General features: G+C 35.4%; 2 protein-coding genes across 2 annotated transcripts; both read right to left on the bottom strand.

Annotated features, from left to right (window-relative positions):
- Positions 1-1,405: 1,405 nt before the first annotated feature.
- LOC125497826 (uncharacterized) lies at positions 1,406-3,256 on the bottom strand. The gene is made up of 4 exons (XM_048645523.2): positions 2,980-3,256; positions 2,324-2,902; positions 1,868-2,189; positions 1,406-1,712 (listed from the first exon to the last, which is right to left on the bottom strand). The coding sequence occupies exons 1-4, from the start codon at positions 3,254-3,256 to the stop codon at positions 1,406-1,408; spliced, it is 1,485 nt and encodes a 494-aa protein (XP_048501480.2).
- Positions 3,257-11,352: 8,096 nt separating this feature from the next.
- LOC104893096 (metal transporter Nramp7.2) lies at positions 11,353-17,796 on the bottom strand. Its single transcript, XM_010679173.3, has 11 exons — positions 17,542-17,796; positions 16,198-16,276; positions 16,076-16,116; positions 14,346-14,424; positions 14,037-14,251; positions 13,627-13,808; positions 13,281-13,350; positions 12,882-13,163; positions 12,464-12,595; positions 12,248-12,343; positions 11,353-11,926 (listed from the first exon to the last, which is right to left on the bottom strand). Exons 1-11 carry the CDS (start codon positions 17,719-17,721, stop codon positions 11,663-11,665), a joined length of 1,620 nt encoding a protein of 539 aa, XP_010677475.2. The 5' UTR covers positions 17,722-17,796; the 3' UTR covers positions 11,353-11,662.
- Positions 17,797-18,096: the final 300 nt, after the last annotated feature.

Here is an 18,096-nt window from a genome sequence, read left to right as displayed (position 1 = left end):
GTAACTGATTTATTTAAGGAAAAATCTGATTTTATGGAAAATCTTTTTAAGGAAAAATCTGATTTTATTTTTCAAAAGATAATAAAAATATTATTCGGTTTTTACGGAAGAAATTTGAAGATAATATTTTTATTAAAATGATTTAATTTCATATTTAATAATTAATATGTTTTTAATTAAATCAGATTTTCAAATTAATGCTCAAAGTGGTTGCTAAAATTTAGGAAGCAGTAACTTAATTCTCTCCCACGTTTAACAGTGATCATGGAGATCATGGGATGTGTTAAGGATAGTGTTCCTTAAGGGAAGGAACATCATGGGATAATGGTTTAACCACTAACACATGATTCATCCCACGTTCATTCTAAAAGACTGCTATAAATATACAAGTTCAATTGAGTTTCAAATTGTCTGACTGGTGTCATTCCATAGTGTCTGACTAGTGTCTTTCCATAGTGTTAGACTTATGTCATTCCATAAGTTTGGCTTAAGGAATAGCGTTACAAAAGAATTATATTTTCTATTCCTTGTTTGAGTCAGTTCCTTTGAGTTTCAAGCTAAGTTCCTACGAGCGCCATGTTCCTATACAGTTATTCAGTTTCTATATACTAGAGTTAAACCAAATTATCAAGCGTCTCTATTTGAGTTTGGGGTTGAAGGGTTTGAGTGAACTCTTGTAATGGGAACTTGGTAAAGGGTTTGAGTGAATTCTTGTATCAAGTTCGGGTTAGGAACTTGAGTAAGTTCGAGTTAGGAACTTGAGTAAGTTCTTGTTGTGTATGCGTAGACTTAGTAGGTGAAGTCTATCTAGGGGTGAAGGTTTGAGTAAACCTTTTGTAAAGAGTTGTGGAACTCTTGAAAGACTTAGAGTTAAGTCTAGAGTATAGAGTGGAGATTGTGAGAGAGTTGGAGTTTCGAGTGGAACTTGAGTCTGTAATAGGTTGAATAATAGGAGATTTCCTATTATAGCGAAGAGTTTGAATCCTGAGTAGGTCGTGGTTTTTCTTCTTGTATTGAGACAAGAAGTTTCCACGTGAAAATCTCTCTTGCAATTTCAGTTCCTTATTGCTTATGTTTTAAATTCCGCATTATTTGGGCAATAAGTTCCACACTACAATTCACCCCCCCTCTTGTAGTGTTCCTAGTGAAATAACATTGTCATCATCTAATAACCCTCTTGCATAGCAAGCTTCTTCAAAAGAATCATAAAGAACACCATCAACTGTCCTTATATCCTCATAACATGCAACACCTTTTACGAAATTCAGCAAGGTTCTCAAATAATACTATTCACCAGCGCCACGTATAACATGATACATCCTACCAATTGCAAAACCTCTTCTACGTGGCATTCACTCTCTTTTATCTTTTTTCCACACGAATTTGGTTGGGAATTCCATATAGCTTAATTCTCTAGCTCATCATATGTCTTATTGCATTCCATCCAGGATAAGAATTTTGTCCTCTCAATATTTGGCCTTTCAAGGACGGATTCAACATGCGAGTCATCAGAAAACATAACCATTTGTTCATCGGGTAGATGAAAACTTAATCTTTCAACAGGAGGTGTTCTATAATGAATGTTAAACCCAAAAATCCTCCAAACAACCTCGCAAGGAGAAATATACTGACAATCATAATACATCTTGATCTCATCAATTTTTTCAGGATCGTCGGGATTTTGTTGATTGTGATAAGCTGCTGCAGTAACCCTGCCATACCCCTTGTTGATATATTTGAACAAATACTTGATTGATCTTGACTGGTTGCACCATTCTACATTAATGTGTGCACGATACTTAAGAAGCAAATATGGGTTGTATGGAATCACAAATCGATTATGTAGATGAACACCATTTTTATCAACCTTTGCTCCAGTATCTCTTCTTCTATAAATGGGTACCCTTCTTCGTCAATCTTTGTCATCTCATTAAACTTTTTTGGAAAATGTTTGGAGCATTTTTTATCCACCATACACGGTGCACCCGTGTTAGCATTACCACATGGACCATGTATCATCAACTTAGTCACTATTTCGTATAGTTCTGGATTCTCTTCTTTGTCTGGCAACTCAGCACATATTATCTTGTCGATGTCCTCTGTGTTAGGAAGTTTATCATCACGATGAAGGAACAGGAGTATATGTGCATGAGGAAGACCGCGTTTTTGAAATTCGATGGTATACACAACTGTAAACATTATGTAAAATTTAACAATAGGTTGAACTCATATATTAAAAAAGCAAACACATATAACTTTATCAATAGAAATGATATGTTAAATTTGAAACATCATAAATATTAATGAAATAATATATGCTTACCAGCTCTTACTCTTCCAAAAATCTTTCTCTCTTTCAAATCATTCACCAGCTTGTCAAGTTTGATCTTAAAAACACAACAAACAATATCTGGTCTATCTTCAGGCCTCAGACCCTTCTTTTTCACAAATCTTGTGATCTCGGGCCATTTAGGATTGCATGTAAATGTTATAAATAAATCTGGATAGCCATACCACCTACAAATTGCCATTGCATCTTGGTAATTTTCTCTCATGTAGCTATGACCTCCGGTGACTGAGGCTGGTAAAATTACACGATTACCAGTAGATATGCCATCAGTGTCTCCTCTGTCAATCGCATTCTTCAAATTCTTGACATTATCAGCTCTCAATGCTTGTTGATTATTTCTAATGAAAGACAACCTTTCTGCTTCCATCTTTGTGCAACCATCAACTAAAAATTGTTGATAAAGCCTTCTAGAAAGTAAAATTGTTGAAAATTCAATGCGACGATCTTGAATCCGATAAGCAAAGAACTCTCTCATGGTAAGCCTATCCCTTTTCTTAGACGCAGTATCCGAAGGAAACTTATCTCTATGCATAACATCTACCTTGTAACTATCTTCACCATACGGAAATAACAAAGGGTACTGCATTGGAAGGTAGGATGGATGAAGCTCAAAATTTTGTTTTAATTACCATTTTGTGTTTCCACAACTATATCCCTTTTATCACCAGTATCAACATCTCCAACAATAAGTGCAACAACTTCAGAAGCTGTTGGGAGGTTGTAAGTCCTTCCATCGGAATCCCTTCGTCCAATAAGTTTCAACCGGACATTTCTGCATGTACTTGAACAAAAGCGATCGTTTGCCATCCTAAAATTTTTTGCAAGAACATTATATTCATCCACCATACTTTGAATCTCTGATATAACTTGGTCTTCAAATTTATTCGGGTTTGTAGCACTACACATAATATATGTTTTGAGAAAAAATTTAGTTTAGATGCATAATAGATTTGTAATTCATCCGAATGCAAATAAAACAAAAAAACAAATATGCTTATTACCAAGCAGCCTTTTTTCTATTGACAATTTCATACTCGGTGTCATAGATGTATAGATGAGAAAATTTTGGACATTGTCCTTCGTTGGGTAATAAACTCCCAATCAAATGATGATTTTGTCCACCTATTTTGTAATTATAAGGTCCGCGTCCCTGGTTGATTGATGTTTGTAGTTTACCTCCCATTGATGTGAACGAAAACATCATGTTGTATGCACGAATATTCTCAAAGAAGTGATTTGTTTCTTCTCCAATAAATTTGCCAAGAATGATGGCGGCCTTTGTAGGAGTGGGAGTTGGACCTTCCCTTACATACAACACAATGAGAATTTGGGCTTGCTTGTTTTGTTTATTTGATCATTCATCGAACCACATCTATGCTCCACAAAACTCACATTCTGAGGTGGGATCACCAATATCCCAATACCCTTCAAAATTTGAAAGAATTATTTATGTTTATTCGTCCCTTTTTTATATCTCATATTACATTACTAATGAGTATATACAAAAAAAATTTAAAAGTAGAATTTCAACCTTTGGATATTAACAACTATCATATACACACCCTAAAATCTTGCTTATGAAAAGCAAAAACTTTTAGTCGAAAAACATACCAATGAAAGTATTAACATCATATTCTTCGACACTCTCTTCATCATGATCATGTTGTGGATCTTGTGCATTCATGCCATTGCAATTAGTCGCAGACTGTATATAACTAACTTGGCCTATCATAACACATATGAGGATGTAATTAATTACACTAAAATTTTGCTTATATTAAATATTTTTTATATTAAAATATTATTACTAAATTTTATCCAGCAATTAGAGAATACCAATATCAATGTTCCGTGCAACTGATGTTAGTACTATAGTACTTCGAATAACAAGTTTTTTGGAGTTGTACTTCGCACTCATGTGGCAGAAGTTTACCGACTCACCTGGAGTATTCGAGGTGCCTGTAATAGAATTACTTATATTTTGTGGTATTAACATTTAATGTATGAAAATAGATGCATTTTTTAAAGAAAATATATTACAATCTATATACTACATGTTGTTGCAATATATATTAAGCATATGTTTTAAAACTTACTTCCTCCAATAGCCTTTTTTGACATTATTAATCTTCTCTTCTGCCTTGCAATTCTAGCGGCAACATATTTATCTAACAAATAAATGATGTAAAAACTTTATTCTTACTCCAATATTTATATAATCTTATCTTTTACTTTATACAAAAAAAGAGGAATTATGTTCTTTAAATTCCACCGTTACTTATGTCAGTCAGCGGGACTGTGTTATTCTTTTCCACTATGACTGATGTGCTCCCTGTTAATATGAGATAAATTTTAGAAGCACATTAAAATTACACAAATATATTCAAATTATATAAATATGAAAATAAATATATTAAAGGATACAACAATTCTAACCATTTTCCTCCGGGGTTGTGTAGTTCCTCATGCAATCGGTCATCATTGTACACGTGCTCGGTGATCCGATGTTTGTCAATATTGAAAAACATATATGGGTTATCATAGTAAAAAAATCATACAAACTTCATTGTTATCTTACAATAAGAGATAAAGTAATTTGAACATAAGTGATTACCATTTGATAGAGTACTCTCATTAGTTTCGTGCGAATTGCACAAACTCTCATTTTCTTGATGCATTTTGAATGATTTGATCTTCTTGCTCGTTTCTCAGTCATAATGATCTTTCTTTTATGTCTGGCAAGTCTCATTAATGTTTGTTTTGCGAAATGATCACTTAATGTCCCTTACGTTTGTCAATATTGAAAAACATATATGGGTTATCATAGTAAAAAAATCATACAAACTTCATTGTTATCTTACAATAAGAGATAAAGTAATTTGAACATAAGTGATTACCATTTGATAGAGTACTCTCATTAGTTTCGTGCGAATTGCACAAACTCTCATTTTCTTGATGCATTTTGAATGATTTGATCTTCTTGCTCGTTTCTCAGTCATAATGATCTTTCTTTTATGTCTGGCAAGTCTCATTAATGTTTGTTTTGCGAAATGATCACTTAATGTCCCTTACGTTTATTTAATATGAATGATTATTTACATTCATTTTCTTATTCAAATATGAATCCAATTATAAATTAGAAAAAAATTTACATGACTGTATTACCACTTGAAATACAACTTAGTGAAGTTTGAGGAGAGCTGAGATGATGCATATAACTATGTTGAGCGTTGCTTGAGCTCTGACCACATAAACTTTTTCTTTCACCCTTACTTATTGATCCCGATTGTCCTAATAACGTCACATAAAAAAAATATTTCTTCAAAGTATAAATTATAAAAAAAATTATATGTAATTAATATACTCGTGTTTCCTTTTTTTAATATGTTGTGTCTTTCTGATGATATAATTATTAAAGTTGCGGAGCAGGATACTGCTGCTGGTCTGTGGTTGAAGTTAGAGAGTTTATACATGATGAAATCTCTAACCAACAAGTTGCTTTTGAAGCAACGTCTGTTCAACCTGAGTATGCAGGAAGATTAGTCTCTAAGGGATCACTTAGATAAACTAAATACTATCTTAATTGCTAGATCTGCGAAATATTGATGTTAAAGTAGATGATGAGGATGTTGCTTTAATATTGTTGGTATCTTTGCCTGTACCATATGAGAATTTTGTGGATTCTTTTATTGTTGGAAAAGATAGTCTGTCGTTAGAAGAAGTAAGATCTGCTCTTCATACTAGAGAGGTCCGTCATCAGGCATCTGGTTCTAGTACGGAGAATCAGGCATCCAGATTAGTAGTTACAGGGGGTAAGGGACAAAAGAAATCTGGTAAAAAGATTACGAACTTTAAAAATTCGAATTCTAAGAGTCCTAAAGCTACTAATATCAGTAAAACTGTAAGGAATAGGGACACTGGAAAGATGAATGTCCTAAGAAAAAGAAGCAGCAAGACAAGAATGAAGGTTCTGCTGCTCTGGCAGAAACTGGAGGTGATTCTGAGGAAGATCCGACCCTAGTAGTTAATAGCTAGTCACATTGTAGGGATGTATGGGTTTTTGATTCTGGGGCGTCGTATCATATTAGTCCATGCAGGGAGTGGTTTTCAACTTACAAGCAGATAGATGGAGGCAATGTTTCTATGGCCAACAATGCTGCATGCAAAGTAGTTGGAGTAGGCTCTATCAGGGTGAGGACTCATGATGGTACATTATGTACCTTAAACGAAGTTAGGCATGTTCCATTAACGACAAAGAATCTGATATCTTTGAGTCTTCTTGATAGCAAGGGTTTCAGTTTTCAAGGTGAAGGTGGAGTTATGAGTGTCTATAAAGGTTCAAAGGTGGTTATGAAAGGCATTAAAAATGGTACCTTATATATTCTTCAGGGTTCTACTGTGACAGGTTCTGCTGCTGTCACATCATCTGAGATTCACAAGGAGGAGTTGACCAAGTTGTGGCATATGAGACTTGGGCACATAGGTGAAAGGTGATGCAAATTCTGTCAAAGAGGGATCTTCTATGTGGGCACAAGGTGCAAGATCTAGAGTTTTGTAAATGCTATGTGTTTGGGAAGCTTCATCGGAGCAAGTTCCTAAAGACGGTTCATACAGCGAAAGGTACTCTTGATTATATCCATTCTGACTGTTGGGGACCTTCCCGAGTTGCATCTATTGGAGGTCACATGTATTTTGTGTCGATGATTATTCAAGAATGACTTGGGTAATTATGACGAAGCATAAAAGTGAGGCTTTCAAGAATTTCAAGCAGTGGAAGGTTTTAGTGGAAAATCAAGTTGAAAGGAAGGTCAAAAGGCTGCGTACTGATAATGGTCTGGAGTTCTGTTGGTTTGAGTTCGATGAGTTCTACAAGAATGAAGGGATTACTCGCCATCATACTATTAGAAATACGCCACAAGAAAATGGAGTTGCAGAACGCATGAATCAGACACTGTTGGAGATAGCAAGGTGCATGCTCTCAAATGCTGGATTGGCTAGGAGATTTTGGGCAGAAGTTGTGAGTACAACTTGCTATTTGATCAACCATGGACCTCGTACCAGTATTGACTGTAAAACACCTTATGAGGTGTGGTCTGGTAAGCCTGTATATTCTTCTCTGTTGAGAGTTTTTGTAACTACTGTTTATTATCATGTAAATGAGGGAAAATTAGAACCTAGAGATAAGAAGGGTGTATTTGTGGGTTTTGGGAGTGGAGTTAAGGGCTATAGAATCTGGTCACCTTCTGAAAACCGTGTTATACGTAGTAGAAGTGTAATATTTGATGAAAATTCTATGCTTAACTCTCCTGTGAAGTCTACCGTGGTGTCTGTTAGTAGTGATGTTGATAAACAGGTGGAGCTGCAAGTCAGTCAGGCTGAGAGTGAATCATAGCACCAAGGTGGAGAAGATCAACATGGTGCTACTGAAGAGTCTTCTAGTTATCAGTCATCTGAAATACATCAACCAAGCATAGCACTTGATAGAGCTAGAAGAGTTGGTGTGGGGCCTCCAAAGAGGTATGGTTTCGAAGACATGGTTGCTTATGCACTTCAAGTTGCTGAGGAGGTGGAGGTTGAAAATCATGAGCCATCCACCTATAAAGAAGTTGTTTCTGGAAGTGAGCCTACTCTATGGCTTGCTGCAATGGGAGATGAGATGGAGTCTCTAGATAAGAATTAGACTTGGGAGCTAGTCAAACGTCCTAAGGAGAGGAAGATTGTAACATGCAAATGGGTTTTCAAGAAGAAAGAAGGGTCTTCACCAATTGTGGGGGTCAAGTATAAAGCTTGGGTTGTTGCAAGAGGGTTCACACAAAGGGAAGAAGTAGATTATAAGGAGATTTTCTCACCAATAGTCAGACATACTTCCATCAGGGTGCTACTAGCAATAGTTGCACATCGGGATCTTGAACTTGAGCAACTAGATGTGAAAACAGCTAGCTTTCCTACATAGGGAGTTGGAAGAGGAGATTCATATGACACAACCAGATGGGTTCCAAGTTCCTTGAAACGAAGATTATGTTTGCAGATTGAAGAAGTCCTTGTATGGACTCAAGCAGTCTCCTAGGCAGTGGTATTAAGCGGTTTGACAGCTACATGATTGAGTTAGGCTACAATAGGAGTGAGTATGATTGCTGTGTGTACCACAACAAGCTACGTGATGGGCTTCATATATCTGGTTCTTATGTAGATGATATGCTCATAGCTGCAAAGACTAAGTCTGATATTTAGAGGTTGAAGGGTCTTCTCAGTGCTGAGTTTGAGATAAAGGATTTGGGTGCTGCGACGAAGATTTTGGGGATGGAGATCTATAGGGAAAGAGGTCAGAAGAAACTTTTCTTGTCACAGAAAGGTTATATTCAGAAGATTCTGTCAAGGTTTGGCATGACAACAACTAAGCCTATAGACACTCCAAGTGCTTCCAATAATCACTTGTCTGTTGCTTTTGCACCCAAGACTGCTGTGGAGAAGGAGTACATGAGTCAGGTTCCTTATGCTGGTGCAGTAGGGAGTTTGATGTACGCTATGGTTTGCACTAGGCCGGATCTTGCACATGTAGTTAGTGTTGTTTGTAGGTTCATGGGTGACCCTGGTAAGGAGCACTGGCAGGCAGTCAAGAGGATTTTTCGTTACCTTAGAGGTACATCTGACGTTGGTCTTATTTATGGGAATGATACTCAGTGTTTAGTCACTGGTTATTCTGATTATGCTGGAGATGTTGACAGTAGGAGGTCAATGACTGGTTATGATTTTACTCTTGGTGGTTCTGTCGTTAGTTGGAAGGCAACTTTGCAGGCTACAATTACTTTGTCTACTACTGAAGCTGAGTACATGGCGTTGACAACAGCTGCTAAAGAGGGGATATGGTTAAAGGGACTAGTTAGTGATCTCGGTTTACATCACGATCAGGCTACTATATACTGTGATAAGTCCATCATGAGAGGACTAAGCATATTGATGTGAGATATCATTTCCTGAGGAGTGAGACTAGGATTAAGGTGAAGAAGGTAGGAACTGCTGATATGTTCACCAAGCCGGTTCCGAAGAGTAAGTTTCAGCATTGCTTGGACTTACTCAATGTTCGTGATTGTTAGTTTCCCTCTTGGGGTAATTCTGGGGTCCTTAGAGACTAATCTAGTCTGGTTGTCTTTTGGGACAAATCTGGTGTAGGGGGATTCTGGGCGTTGTGATCAATGCATCTGGTTTCCGGCTTATTGTGAGAGGATTCAAGTCAAGGTGGAGATTTGTAAGAATATGCCTTGAATGTTGCTTCAAAGGTGTTCGAAGAAATGCGTCAAAAAAGGAAGCTGCATCTCGCCCGGGCAGGTCGGGCGGATCTCGCCCGGGCGATTTCTGTCGGGCTCGCGTGTAAATTTGGAGAAGCAAAGTCTCGCCTGGTCAGGCGGATTTCACCCGGGCATCCCGGGCGGTTCGGCTAATTTTGCGGAAACGCATTTTGAGCCGCTGAGTATAAATAGTTTATTTTACCTAATTGTTTATATGACGAATTAGACTTAATTCTCTCCGTAATCTGTTCTCCTCTCATAATAAAATATTCTCTCTCTCTCTGCCGTGGACATAGCCAAATTGGTGAACCACGTAAATCTGTTGTCTGTTTTCTTTATTTTTGCATTCGTTATTTGTTTCTTTCTCACGTCTGTTATAATAGATTAGTTGACTGAATCAAACGTCCGTTAAAAGTAAGGATATTTTGATGTATATATGAAAAGCTCAGGGGTATATGGTAAATTTTGAATGCGAGAGTATATGGCGAATAATTTTTTTTTGAGGGGTATACAGTGAAAAAACCGATGTTTTTTTCATAAAATAATTAGGGTAGTTAGGTTAATTAGTAAGGGTTAATTGTGATGTTTAAAAGGAATTAACAGAATTTCCTTTAATGACTAACAAAGTTGATTTTCGTTAGTCATAAAGGGAATTCTGTATATTTTTTTCAATATTAAGGGGTTTATGGTGAATTTTTGAAACAATGGTAGTATATAGTGAATTATCGCATTTGTCAAGGGTATATGGTGAAAAAATGTTACTGAAATACTCATTAAGATGGACCAAACAATACCATATATGATTATATTTTTTTATAAATATTGAGAGAAATTTAGAAAATTTTCTATAATTGAGAACAGTGTTAAGATTTGAGGTGAGCAAACTAAAAAAATTACAACGGGAGTTTTTTTAAATCAAATTTCAACTGGGAATATTGAGTTCTTATTTATTTGGGACTTGGGTGAAGAAAGATTTGGGGAAGGGTGTATTGGGAAAGAGAAGTTGGATTCTTGAACATTGCCATGGAGTACAGGAAGAAAAATTCTGGAAGAATGGAGAAGAAGAGCAAAGGGAATAAAAATTAAATAGTCACATGACTAATAACATGTTATCGGAGGTTAGAGTTACACAATTCATGAAGTATGATGGTTCATCTTGCAATTTGAATAGGTCACCACATCCTCATTAGACCCTCTCTGAACTTCCAACATGAGGTCAATTGGGCTCCTTCTTGGGATCATCACAATTATGTTGGGCTTACTAATACAAGCCCACATCGAAGAAGATATAAGGTTGGAAGGTTTCATCTTAAAACCAACCGGTGATAGTCATAGGTGGAGTAACCTACCAATCTATATATTAGTCATTTTTTCTCTAATTTTACAATGCGAGACAAGTATTTTCCAACTCAGATGTGAGTTATCTTTTAAAATTCACACATAAGATGAACCGATATAGCCACAAGAAAACTATAGTAGTATAATAGAAGTATATAATGATGTATTTTAAAGCTAATTCTTAAAAGCTCATTATTAATCAACAATAAAAGTCGATTCACACCCCTTGCAAGAAGGATCCCTAATTTTCCTCCTTCTTTGCAAGGAAATTCTCCCTCCCTTCAAAAAAATAAAAATAAATTAAAAACAACAATAAAAGCAAATTAAAAATAAGTGTGGATGCCTTATATTACAAATGGGAGAAACTCTTTGAGAGATATCAAAAAATCACAAACATTATATATAAAAGTGATTGCTAAACTTCTCAAAAAGCTGATAATAATTTTTATTTGAAGTAACTCACTGATAAACAAAAGTTGCGAATTGAAGTTCCTCAAGAAATCTAAGTAAAGACATGCAACTCTTTATAGTTTCAAGGGGTTCTTAGGAACACCGAAGAACAAGCATACAAATGTGTTTTGAATACGAATATTAGATAACATATCCCGAAGGTCTTATATCTAGAATTAGTGGAAATCTGCTACATAAAAGGTATAATTTTGCATAGCAAACAACAGAAACGTATTAGTTATGGTAGTGGACTTTCTGCAATATCCTCCTTAAGAGCAGAATTTGTAGGGTCGATGTAGGTAACAACCCTATCTTTTCTGAGCATGAGATAAATAATTGATAAGACATAGATAGCCATCAATGGAAACACCGCGATCCCGATGAACACATTTCCCACTTTAGGTAAGTCATTGTGTATCAGCCACCCGATGAAGGCTGTGATTAGGTAATAAATGTTGATGCCAATTATTCCGAGTCCCAGAATCCAAGAGATGACAATAATCTGTCCAAAGTGAAATTAATAACACATTAGTTCTCGTACTTGTTATAAAAAGTATACTTGAGAACCTAGAGCTTGTTTGATAAGCATTAAGCAGTAATGATTTATGAGCGAGAAGTTGTGAAATATGAACATGATAATTTAGATGTTGCATCGAGTGACAATAGAAATTTATGAATACTATATGTACTTGGAAATTTTTGCAATCTTACACAAACATATTAACATCACCTAAATTCATTCGTCTAGATAATATGATTAATGTACTAATCATAACAATTGTGGTTAGATGAAGGCAATCAAAATGAAGCTGAATCAGCTTACAATAATAGAGTTCTGGTGAGGTCCCATCTTGGTGGTGCCACTGCTAAACTTAAGGAGGGGAATTAGAGCAAATGGAAGCTCAAATGACAATATCATCTGCAATTTTAACTATGATGTTAGTAATCATGGATACACATTATTACAACAAATGAGATACTATGTTATATGCAAAAATGAACTCAGTCATTTGTATTTGGTCTAGTTAGAGATACGAACCGATGCAATAATAATCAGGTTCCCAGCTGCAGCTGATCCTCCGATGATCGAAACAATTAGGCTTGGTGTAATGGCAATGGAGCGAGTTACCAAGTTCCTTTGCCATGATTTCATTTTAAGGTCTAAAAATCCCTGAAATACATAATAAATTAAAACCCTTTTGTATGGAGATAAGAACATGAAGTACTCAAGGATTCACTACTTCTTGATGACTTCAGGATTACGATATTCTAAAAATTAAAAACATCATAATTTTTTTTTCTCTTCTTTTACCAATTTCTCGATTATCACAAGGATCGGATAATGTTACGTACATCTTATTTCCACACACTATGAGAACTTCCATCAAAGGCGCATATCAGATGACAATTGACAGTAGTGTAATATGATTACTTACAAAGCAAATAGAGCTAGTTACCTGCATGATATATTGGCCAGCATAAGTGCCAGTGATTGTAGAGCTTTGCCCTGAAGCAAAGAGGGCAATACCGTAAAATATAGAGGCAGTTTTTCGCCCCAAGACATTTTGAAGAAGGACAGAAGCATTATTAAGGGTTAAATCACTGCATATTCCCGCCTCTTGCTGTGTGAGATTTCTGCTTGAACAAACTGTTCCAGATACTGATATAATTGCTACATTGATCCAGAACGCAATGAACAAAGCGAAACCACTCTCTAATAGAAAGTATTTACATGCTTGCTGCAAAATTATTGATGATGTTAGATAAAGTCAATGATTTAAGCTAATAATCATTGAGATCGATTAATAATAGTAGTTTTTTTTAGGGAACAATAGAGCGTTTTTTTTGGTACATACGTTAATGCCCTTCTTAGATTTGGTCACTGTTCTGGATAACACAAGAGCTGAATGGAGAAAGAGGTTGTGCCTGTCAAAAGTTGTCAAATAATTAGCAATGCTGATCAAATTTAACAAGATATACTTTTTTTGGTTAGAAATTGTTCGTACATGTAACAATTAAAACTATTGCATCATGAGTTCATACATCTATATGCGCGATTGATTTTAACTGAATCAAGTGCAAGCTTATTTATCTAACAAAAATTTAGCCAAATAGCCCTACTACTTCATATATTAAATTCCATGCTATGCGAAGAAGATATACATTAGGTAATTATTACTTAATTATAATTAGAAAACTTACGGCATAACAAGAGCACCCATCAGTGCAATAGCATCACCAGTGGCCCCTTGGCCACTTAACTTAGGGATAAACATGCCCTTAAGCACATCCTTTGCTGGTGGCTTCACATAACTCATCTCTCCAAAGAAGCAAGCTCCCATTATAAGCACTAATATTGCTATCAACAATTCCAGCTTTCTTATCTATATCAGCACCAAAAGAACAATATAAAGGTAATTAACTTGAGAATTTGATAATTAGTGACAACTTGTAATGTACTCTCGAATCAAAAATGGAGTATAAGACAACATGTTTTCGATATAACTTTTTTCTTTGATAAGAAAACATATTACAAAAGTAAGCGCGAGAATTAAATTTAGACAGAAAGAGTATACATTTGCATGTTAATGTTTGAACAGAAATAAGATTACCCCATATTTTTGGAGTCCAAGAAGAAGGAGAGTGCTTAAGCCAGTAATAAGAACACCAGCCCAAACAGGAATATGAAAGAGAATATTCAAAGCAAAGGCAGTGCCTATAACTTCAGGTATATCAGCTGCTATTACTGCTACTTCTGCTAGCAGCCATAAACAATACTTCACTATTACTGGGTACTCTGCCTTGCAATGCTCTGACAAATGTTTGCCTGACAGTGGAAAAAATTGATTGATTAGTTACAATTACTATATGCTGACATAGTTACTTTTTTATGTTTTAATTAAGCTAATAACGGGGTTTACCTGTTGATACACCGAGATTTGCAGCTAGAGATTGGATAATCAAAGCAAATATTAATCCAATTAGGATCACCCACAAGAGCTGAAAAACATAATTATCAGAATTAGTATTGTTTTGGTTTGAAGTTGTTTTGTCTTATTATCTTTGTTCCGACGCCAATCTGCATTCTGAATATATTGGAAGATTACTACACCGTATTCCTGTCACCTTAATTTTTGCAAATATGAAACCATATTTACTGATTAGATCTAGTATTTACTAATGTCCTGTTCACTTACTTTACCTTATTGAGTTAGTTGAAACAGTTTTTCCCCACGTACCCCGAGTTTTACGAGAATTCACAGGTACTTTCATGTTTTTAACAATGCACCTGGTGTCTTTGATGTTTTCAAAAATTATCATGGCTTGCCCCTACAGTTAAAGGCTCCGTTGCAAAGTTATTTCACCAAATATTGTGACTTTGTGAGAATTCAGACTTGAATATGATTGCCAGCACTTCCATGAAAAGTCGAATGCTTCAAGCTCACTCCCCCTTTATCAAATGTTAGCACTCAACACTACTACTATACAACTCCATTGATGTTCATTCTAATCGTCACCACCCTAATCTTCCATGCATTTCACTCTCTTTAAATCTCTTATGGTCTTATCTCCTATACTGATGCAGAATTGGTCGTTGTCCCGATACTCGTCGCTCAACTTTTGGCTATTGTGTTTTTCTTGGTGATAATCTTGTTTCATGGTCTTCTAAGAGACAAGCCACCTTATCTCGATCTAGTGCAGAGGCTAAAAATCGAGGTGTGGCGGATGTTGTTGCTGAAATCGCATCAATCTGCAATCTTCGCCTAGAGCTTCATTGTCCATTGAAAAAGGCTACTGTTGTGTATTGTGAAAACATTAGTGTTGTTTACATGTATCATAATCCCGTGCAATATCAACGCACCAAACATGTGGAAATGGATATTCACTCTAGGTCTCATTCGTGTTCTCAGTTTGCGGATATTTCACCAAGGGTCTTCCTCAACCCTTGTTTACGGATTTTTGTTCTAGTTTAACCATCTGTCCGGCCTCCTCTTGCTCCAACTGAGAGGGTGTATTAGAGTAATATATGATAATATATTTTGTCCATATTTAGTGTTATGTAAATATGGTAACTAGGTTACTGTGTATCCATTGTATCCTTCAATTTTTTTTAGACCCCTAGGTAAGATGGACTCTGCAAGACCGTCACCTCTCACAGGTTAACCCGGCTTGGGTTTGCGGGAATAAACTGAGACTGGGGTAGGGAGATGGTAAGAGGAAACCCTCAACCAATATCCCCTTAATGGAGATCGAACCTCCAACTTTGAAGTTAGAAGGTTTTTTTCTTACCACTAAGCCAAGCTTAACTTGGTTTTGTATCCTTCATATATATTGTTAATAAGATGACAAAGTCTCCTAAGGGAGTATTCTATATTATAATACTAATCACTACTCTAACCTCTACTACAGGCACTATCTTGCCAAATACTATTTAAGTCTCAAATAGCATTTTGACCTATTATAAACTCTACCCGTTATCTAAAACGCTGGCGCCAAACATGATTTACTAATTAAAAATCATTGATTGTCAAATAAACGTGATTTTAGCTAATTAAAAATATTTGTTATTGATTACCACATAAATTATTGTAAGTCCCCCACTCTAAGTCTCTAACAAAAGAATACCAAAAGATAAAGACTGAGTGATTACCTCGAATCTGTGATCAGCTCCTGCTTGCAAGTCAGTCTCCACTGGTACAAATTAAGCATGTATTAGAATAATGAATTAAATTTAATTTGATTCAAATACAATAAAGAAAAAGAGAAACTTACAATTGCCAGGGTCAAGATAAGCCAAGGAAACCAAGAAGCCAGGGCCTACAAATGATAGAAATTTTTTCCATTTTGGTCCCTGTCAATCAATTAACGATTTCAATTCATGAGTAATTTGGGCATTTAATAATTCTACCTCATGTATTCGTCTCAAAATACACTACTACTCTCACCTTTTCTAGATAACTAGTTATTAGGCCCGGGCTATGCCCCGGGTAAGAAAAATTTCATTTATTAATATTGTACTTTGATATGATATCACTAATTACAACTTGGTCTAGTGGTTAAAACTTTAGTACATGAACATGAGGTCATAGGATCAAAACCTATACCATGCAATTTCTAATTTTTTTTATTGTACATGGACTACATGATCTAAAACTCCCTAGGGAGAGCGCCACGTGGCACTGTTTCTGGTTTGCGCACGCCTTTTAATATATTAGTATAGATTATTGGTTTAAAGGAGACTTTATAAAGACAATATAAATATAGTTCAAAAATAAGAGAGAAGGGTAATTGTGTGACTTCAGTTTAGAGGCCCCCATCATCCTCTCTTATAGATAACATTTCATTATCAGGATTGCAATTTGATAATACTTAACAATACGCAATGATATTCTCAAATCTGATATTCGACAAATTGCCCAATACCATGTCATGTTAGTAATTTTTATAAAAAAAATAATATTTAAAATTATAAATTAAAAAAAATAATTTCTCTCATATTTTAATTTGGGAATTGTTAGTTGAAATTTAGTTGATGTATTATATTAGATGACAAATATATCATATCTTAAAACCATCTTATCATATCAATTAGCTATTATGTCATATTGTGTCTGCATCTGATCATATTAAGTCAATGTTATATTATATTGTATTGTATCAAGTTGCTAGTAAAATTACAAAAACGCCATGTTATGGGACAAGTTGTCCAATATCGAATATGAGAGAATACTTCCTCTCATGTGAAAAGTCATTTTTGTCTTGTCACACTTCCTATTTATAGCAGCCTATAATTTTGTTAGACTTAGACCAATGCCTCACACACGTTAAATTCAGTTTCACTTTGTAGTCTTGGCTTAAGAGGGTGCGAGAGGAAGTTCAGGGGATATCTCACTCACAAGGAGCCCAGTAGTAAGATGATTAGAAACACTACTAGATCATATACAAAATTAGAGTTCTCTTTGTATCTAATAAAAGGATAATAAGGTAAGACACGAGACACCTTTTAACCTTTCATTGTTGCGTAAGTGTTAAACAATTAACCTGGTCGCTATTCAAAGAGAGAGATAAAACTATCTAGCACAAGTTAACGAAAGTAGAGAGACGAAGTAATAAGACCTGTTGAGTAGGACTTTCATCAAAGCGTTTGCTAGGAGAAAGAGAAGGCGGACCATTGTTAATGTTGTTGCTATCATCAATAACTAAGTCAACATTAGGAGACGCTGTCAAGGCAACTACACGGTTGCTGCTCCCTATAACTCCACTCCTCCTTGTATCCTGCTTCTCAATGGTTGCCATTTTGATTTGTAATTTTCAATATGAGCTCTTTGATGTCTTACTATTATTGATGTATCATGTAGTATACTTCTATTTTTGGCTGTAGACATAGTCTTATTATATATGGAAAAACAGTTATTAAAGCCTTCACCATATGTAACTGGATACTACCAAATTATTGCTGTTAAATTCCTATTATATGAGATTAGGTTTGTGCTTGCATAAGACACTGACGTAGTTTCAGAGAAAGAGGCATGGTTCCACACTTCATAGTCCACTTAATTCATAGTACTATATGTCTCTTCTTTTCTTTCTTTGCCTTTTAGACAGTCGCATTATATTGATTAAACTGAACGAATCATAAGTTTCACATGATTGAAATCTGTAATACTCAAG

This window comes from Beta vulgaris, chromosome 5 (genome assembly GCF_026745355.1).
Source record: "Beta vulgaris subsp. vulgaris cultivar EL10 chromosome 5, EL10.2, whole genome shotgun sequence".
Lineage (NCBI taxonomy): Eukaryota > Viridiplantae > Streptophyta > Magnoliopsida > Caryophyllales > Amaranthaceae > Beta > Beta vulgaris.
The sequence above is the reverse complement of the archived record's forward strand: the minus strand, read 5'-3'. Positions and strand labels throughout refer to the sequence as shown.

Coding starts and splice junctions, on each gene's coding strand:
- LOC125497826 (XM_048645523.2), bottom strand. CDS start 3,256: ATGTGTAGTGCTACAAACCCGAATAAATTTGAAGACCAAGTTATATCA. Junction 2,903..2,979: donor AGTTGTGGAAACACAAAATG/GTAATTAAAACA, acceptor CGTATGGTGAAG/ATAGTTACAAGGTAGATGTT. Junction 1,713..1,867: donor GAAGAGATACTGGAGCAAAG/GTTGATAAAAAT, acceptor GGGGTATGGCAG/GGTTACTGCAGCAGCTTATC.
- LOC104893096 (XM_010679173.3), bottom strand. CDS start 17,721: ATGGCAACCATTGAGAAGCAGGATACAAGGAGGAGTGGAGTTATAGGG. Junction 12,596..12,881: donor CTGGCCAATATATCATGCAG/GTAACTAGCTCT, acceptor TATGTATTTCAG/GGATTTTTAGACCTTAAAAT. Junction 11,927..12,247: donor CTCACCAGAACTCTATTATT/GTAAGCTGATTC, acceptor CACTTTGGACAG/ATTATTGTCATCTCTTGGAT.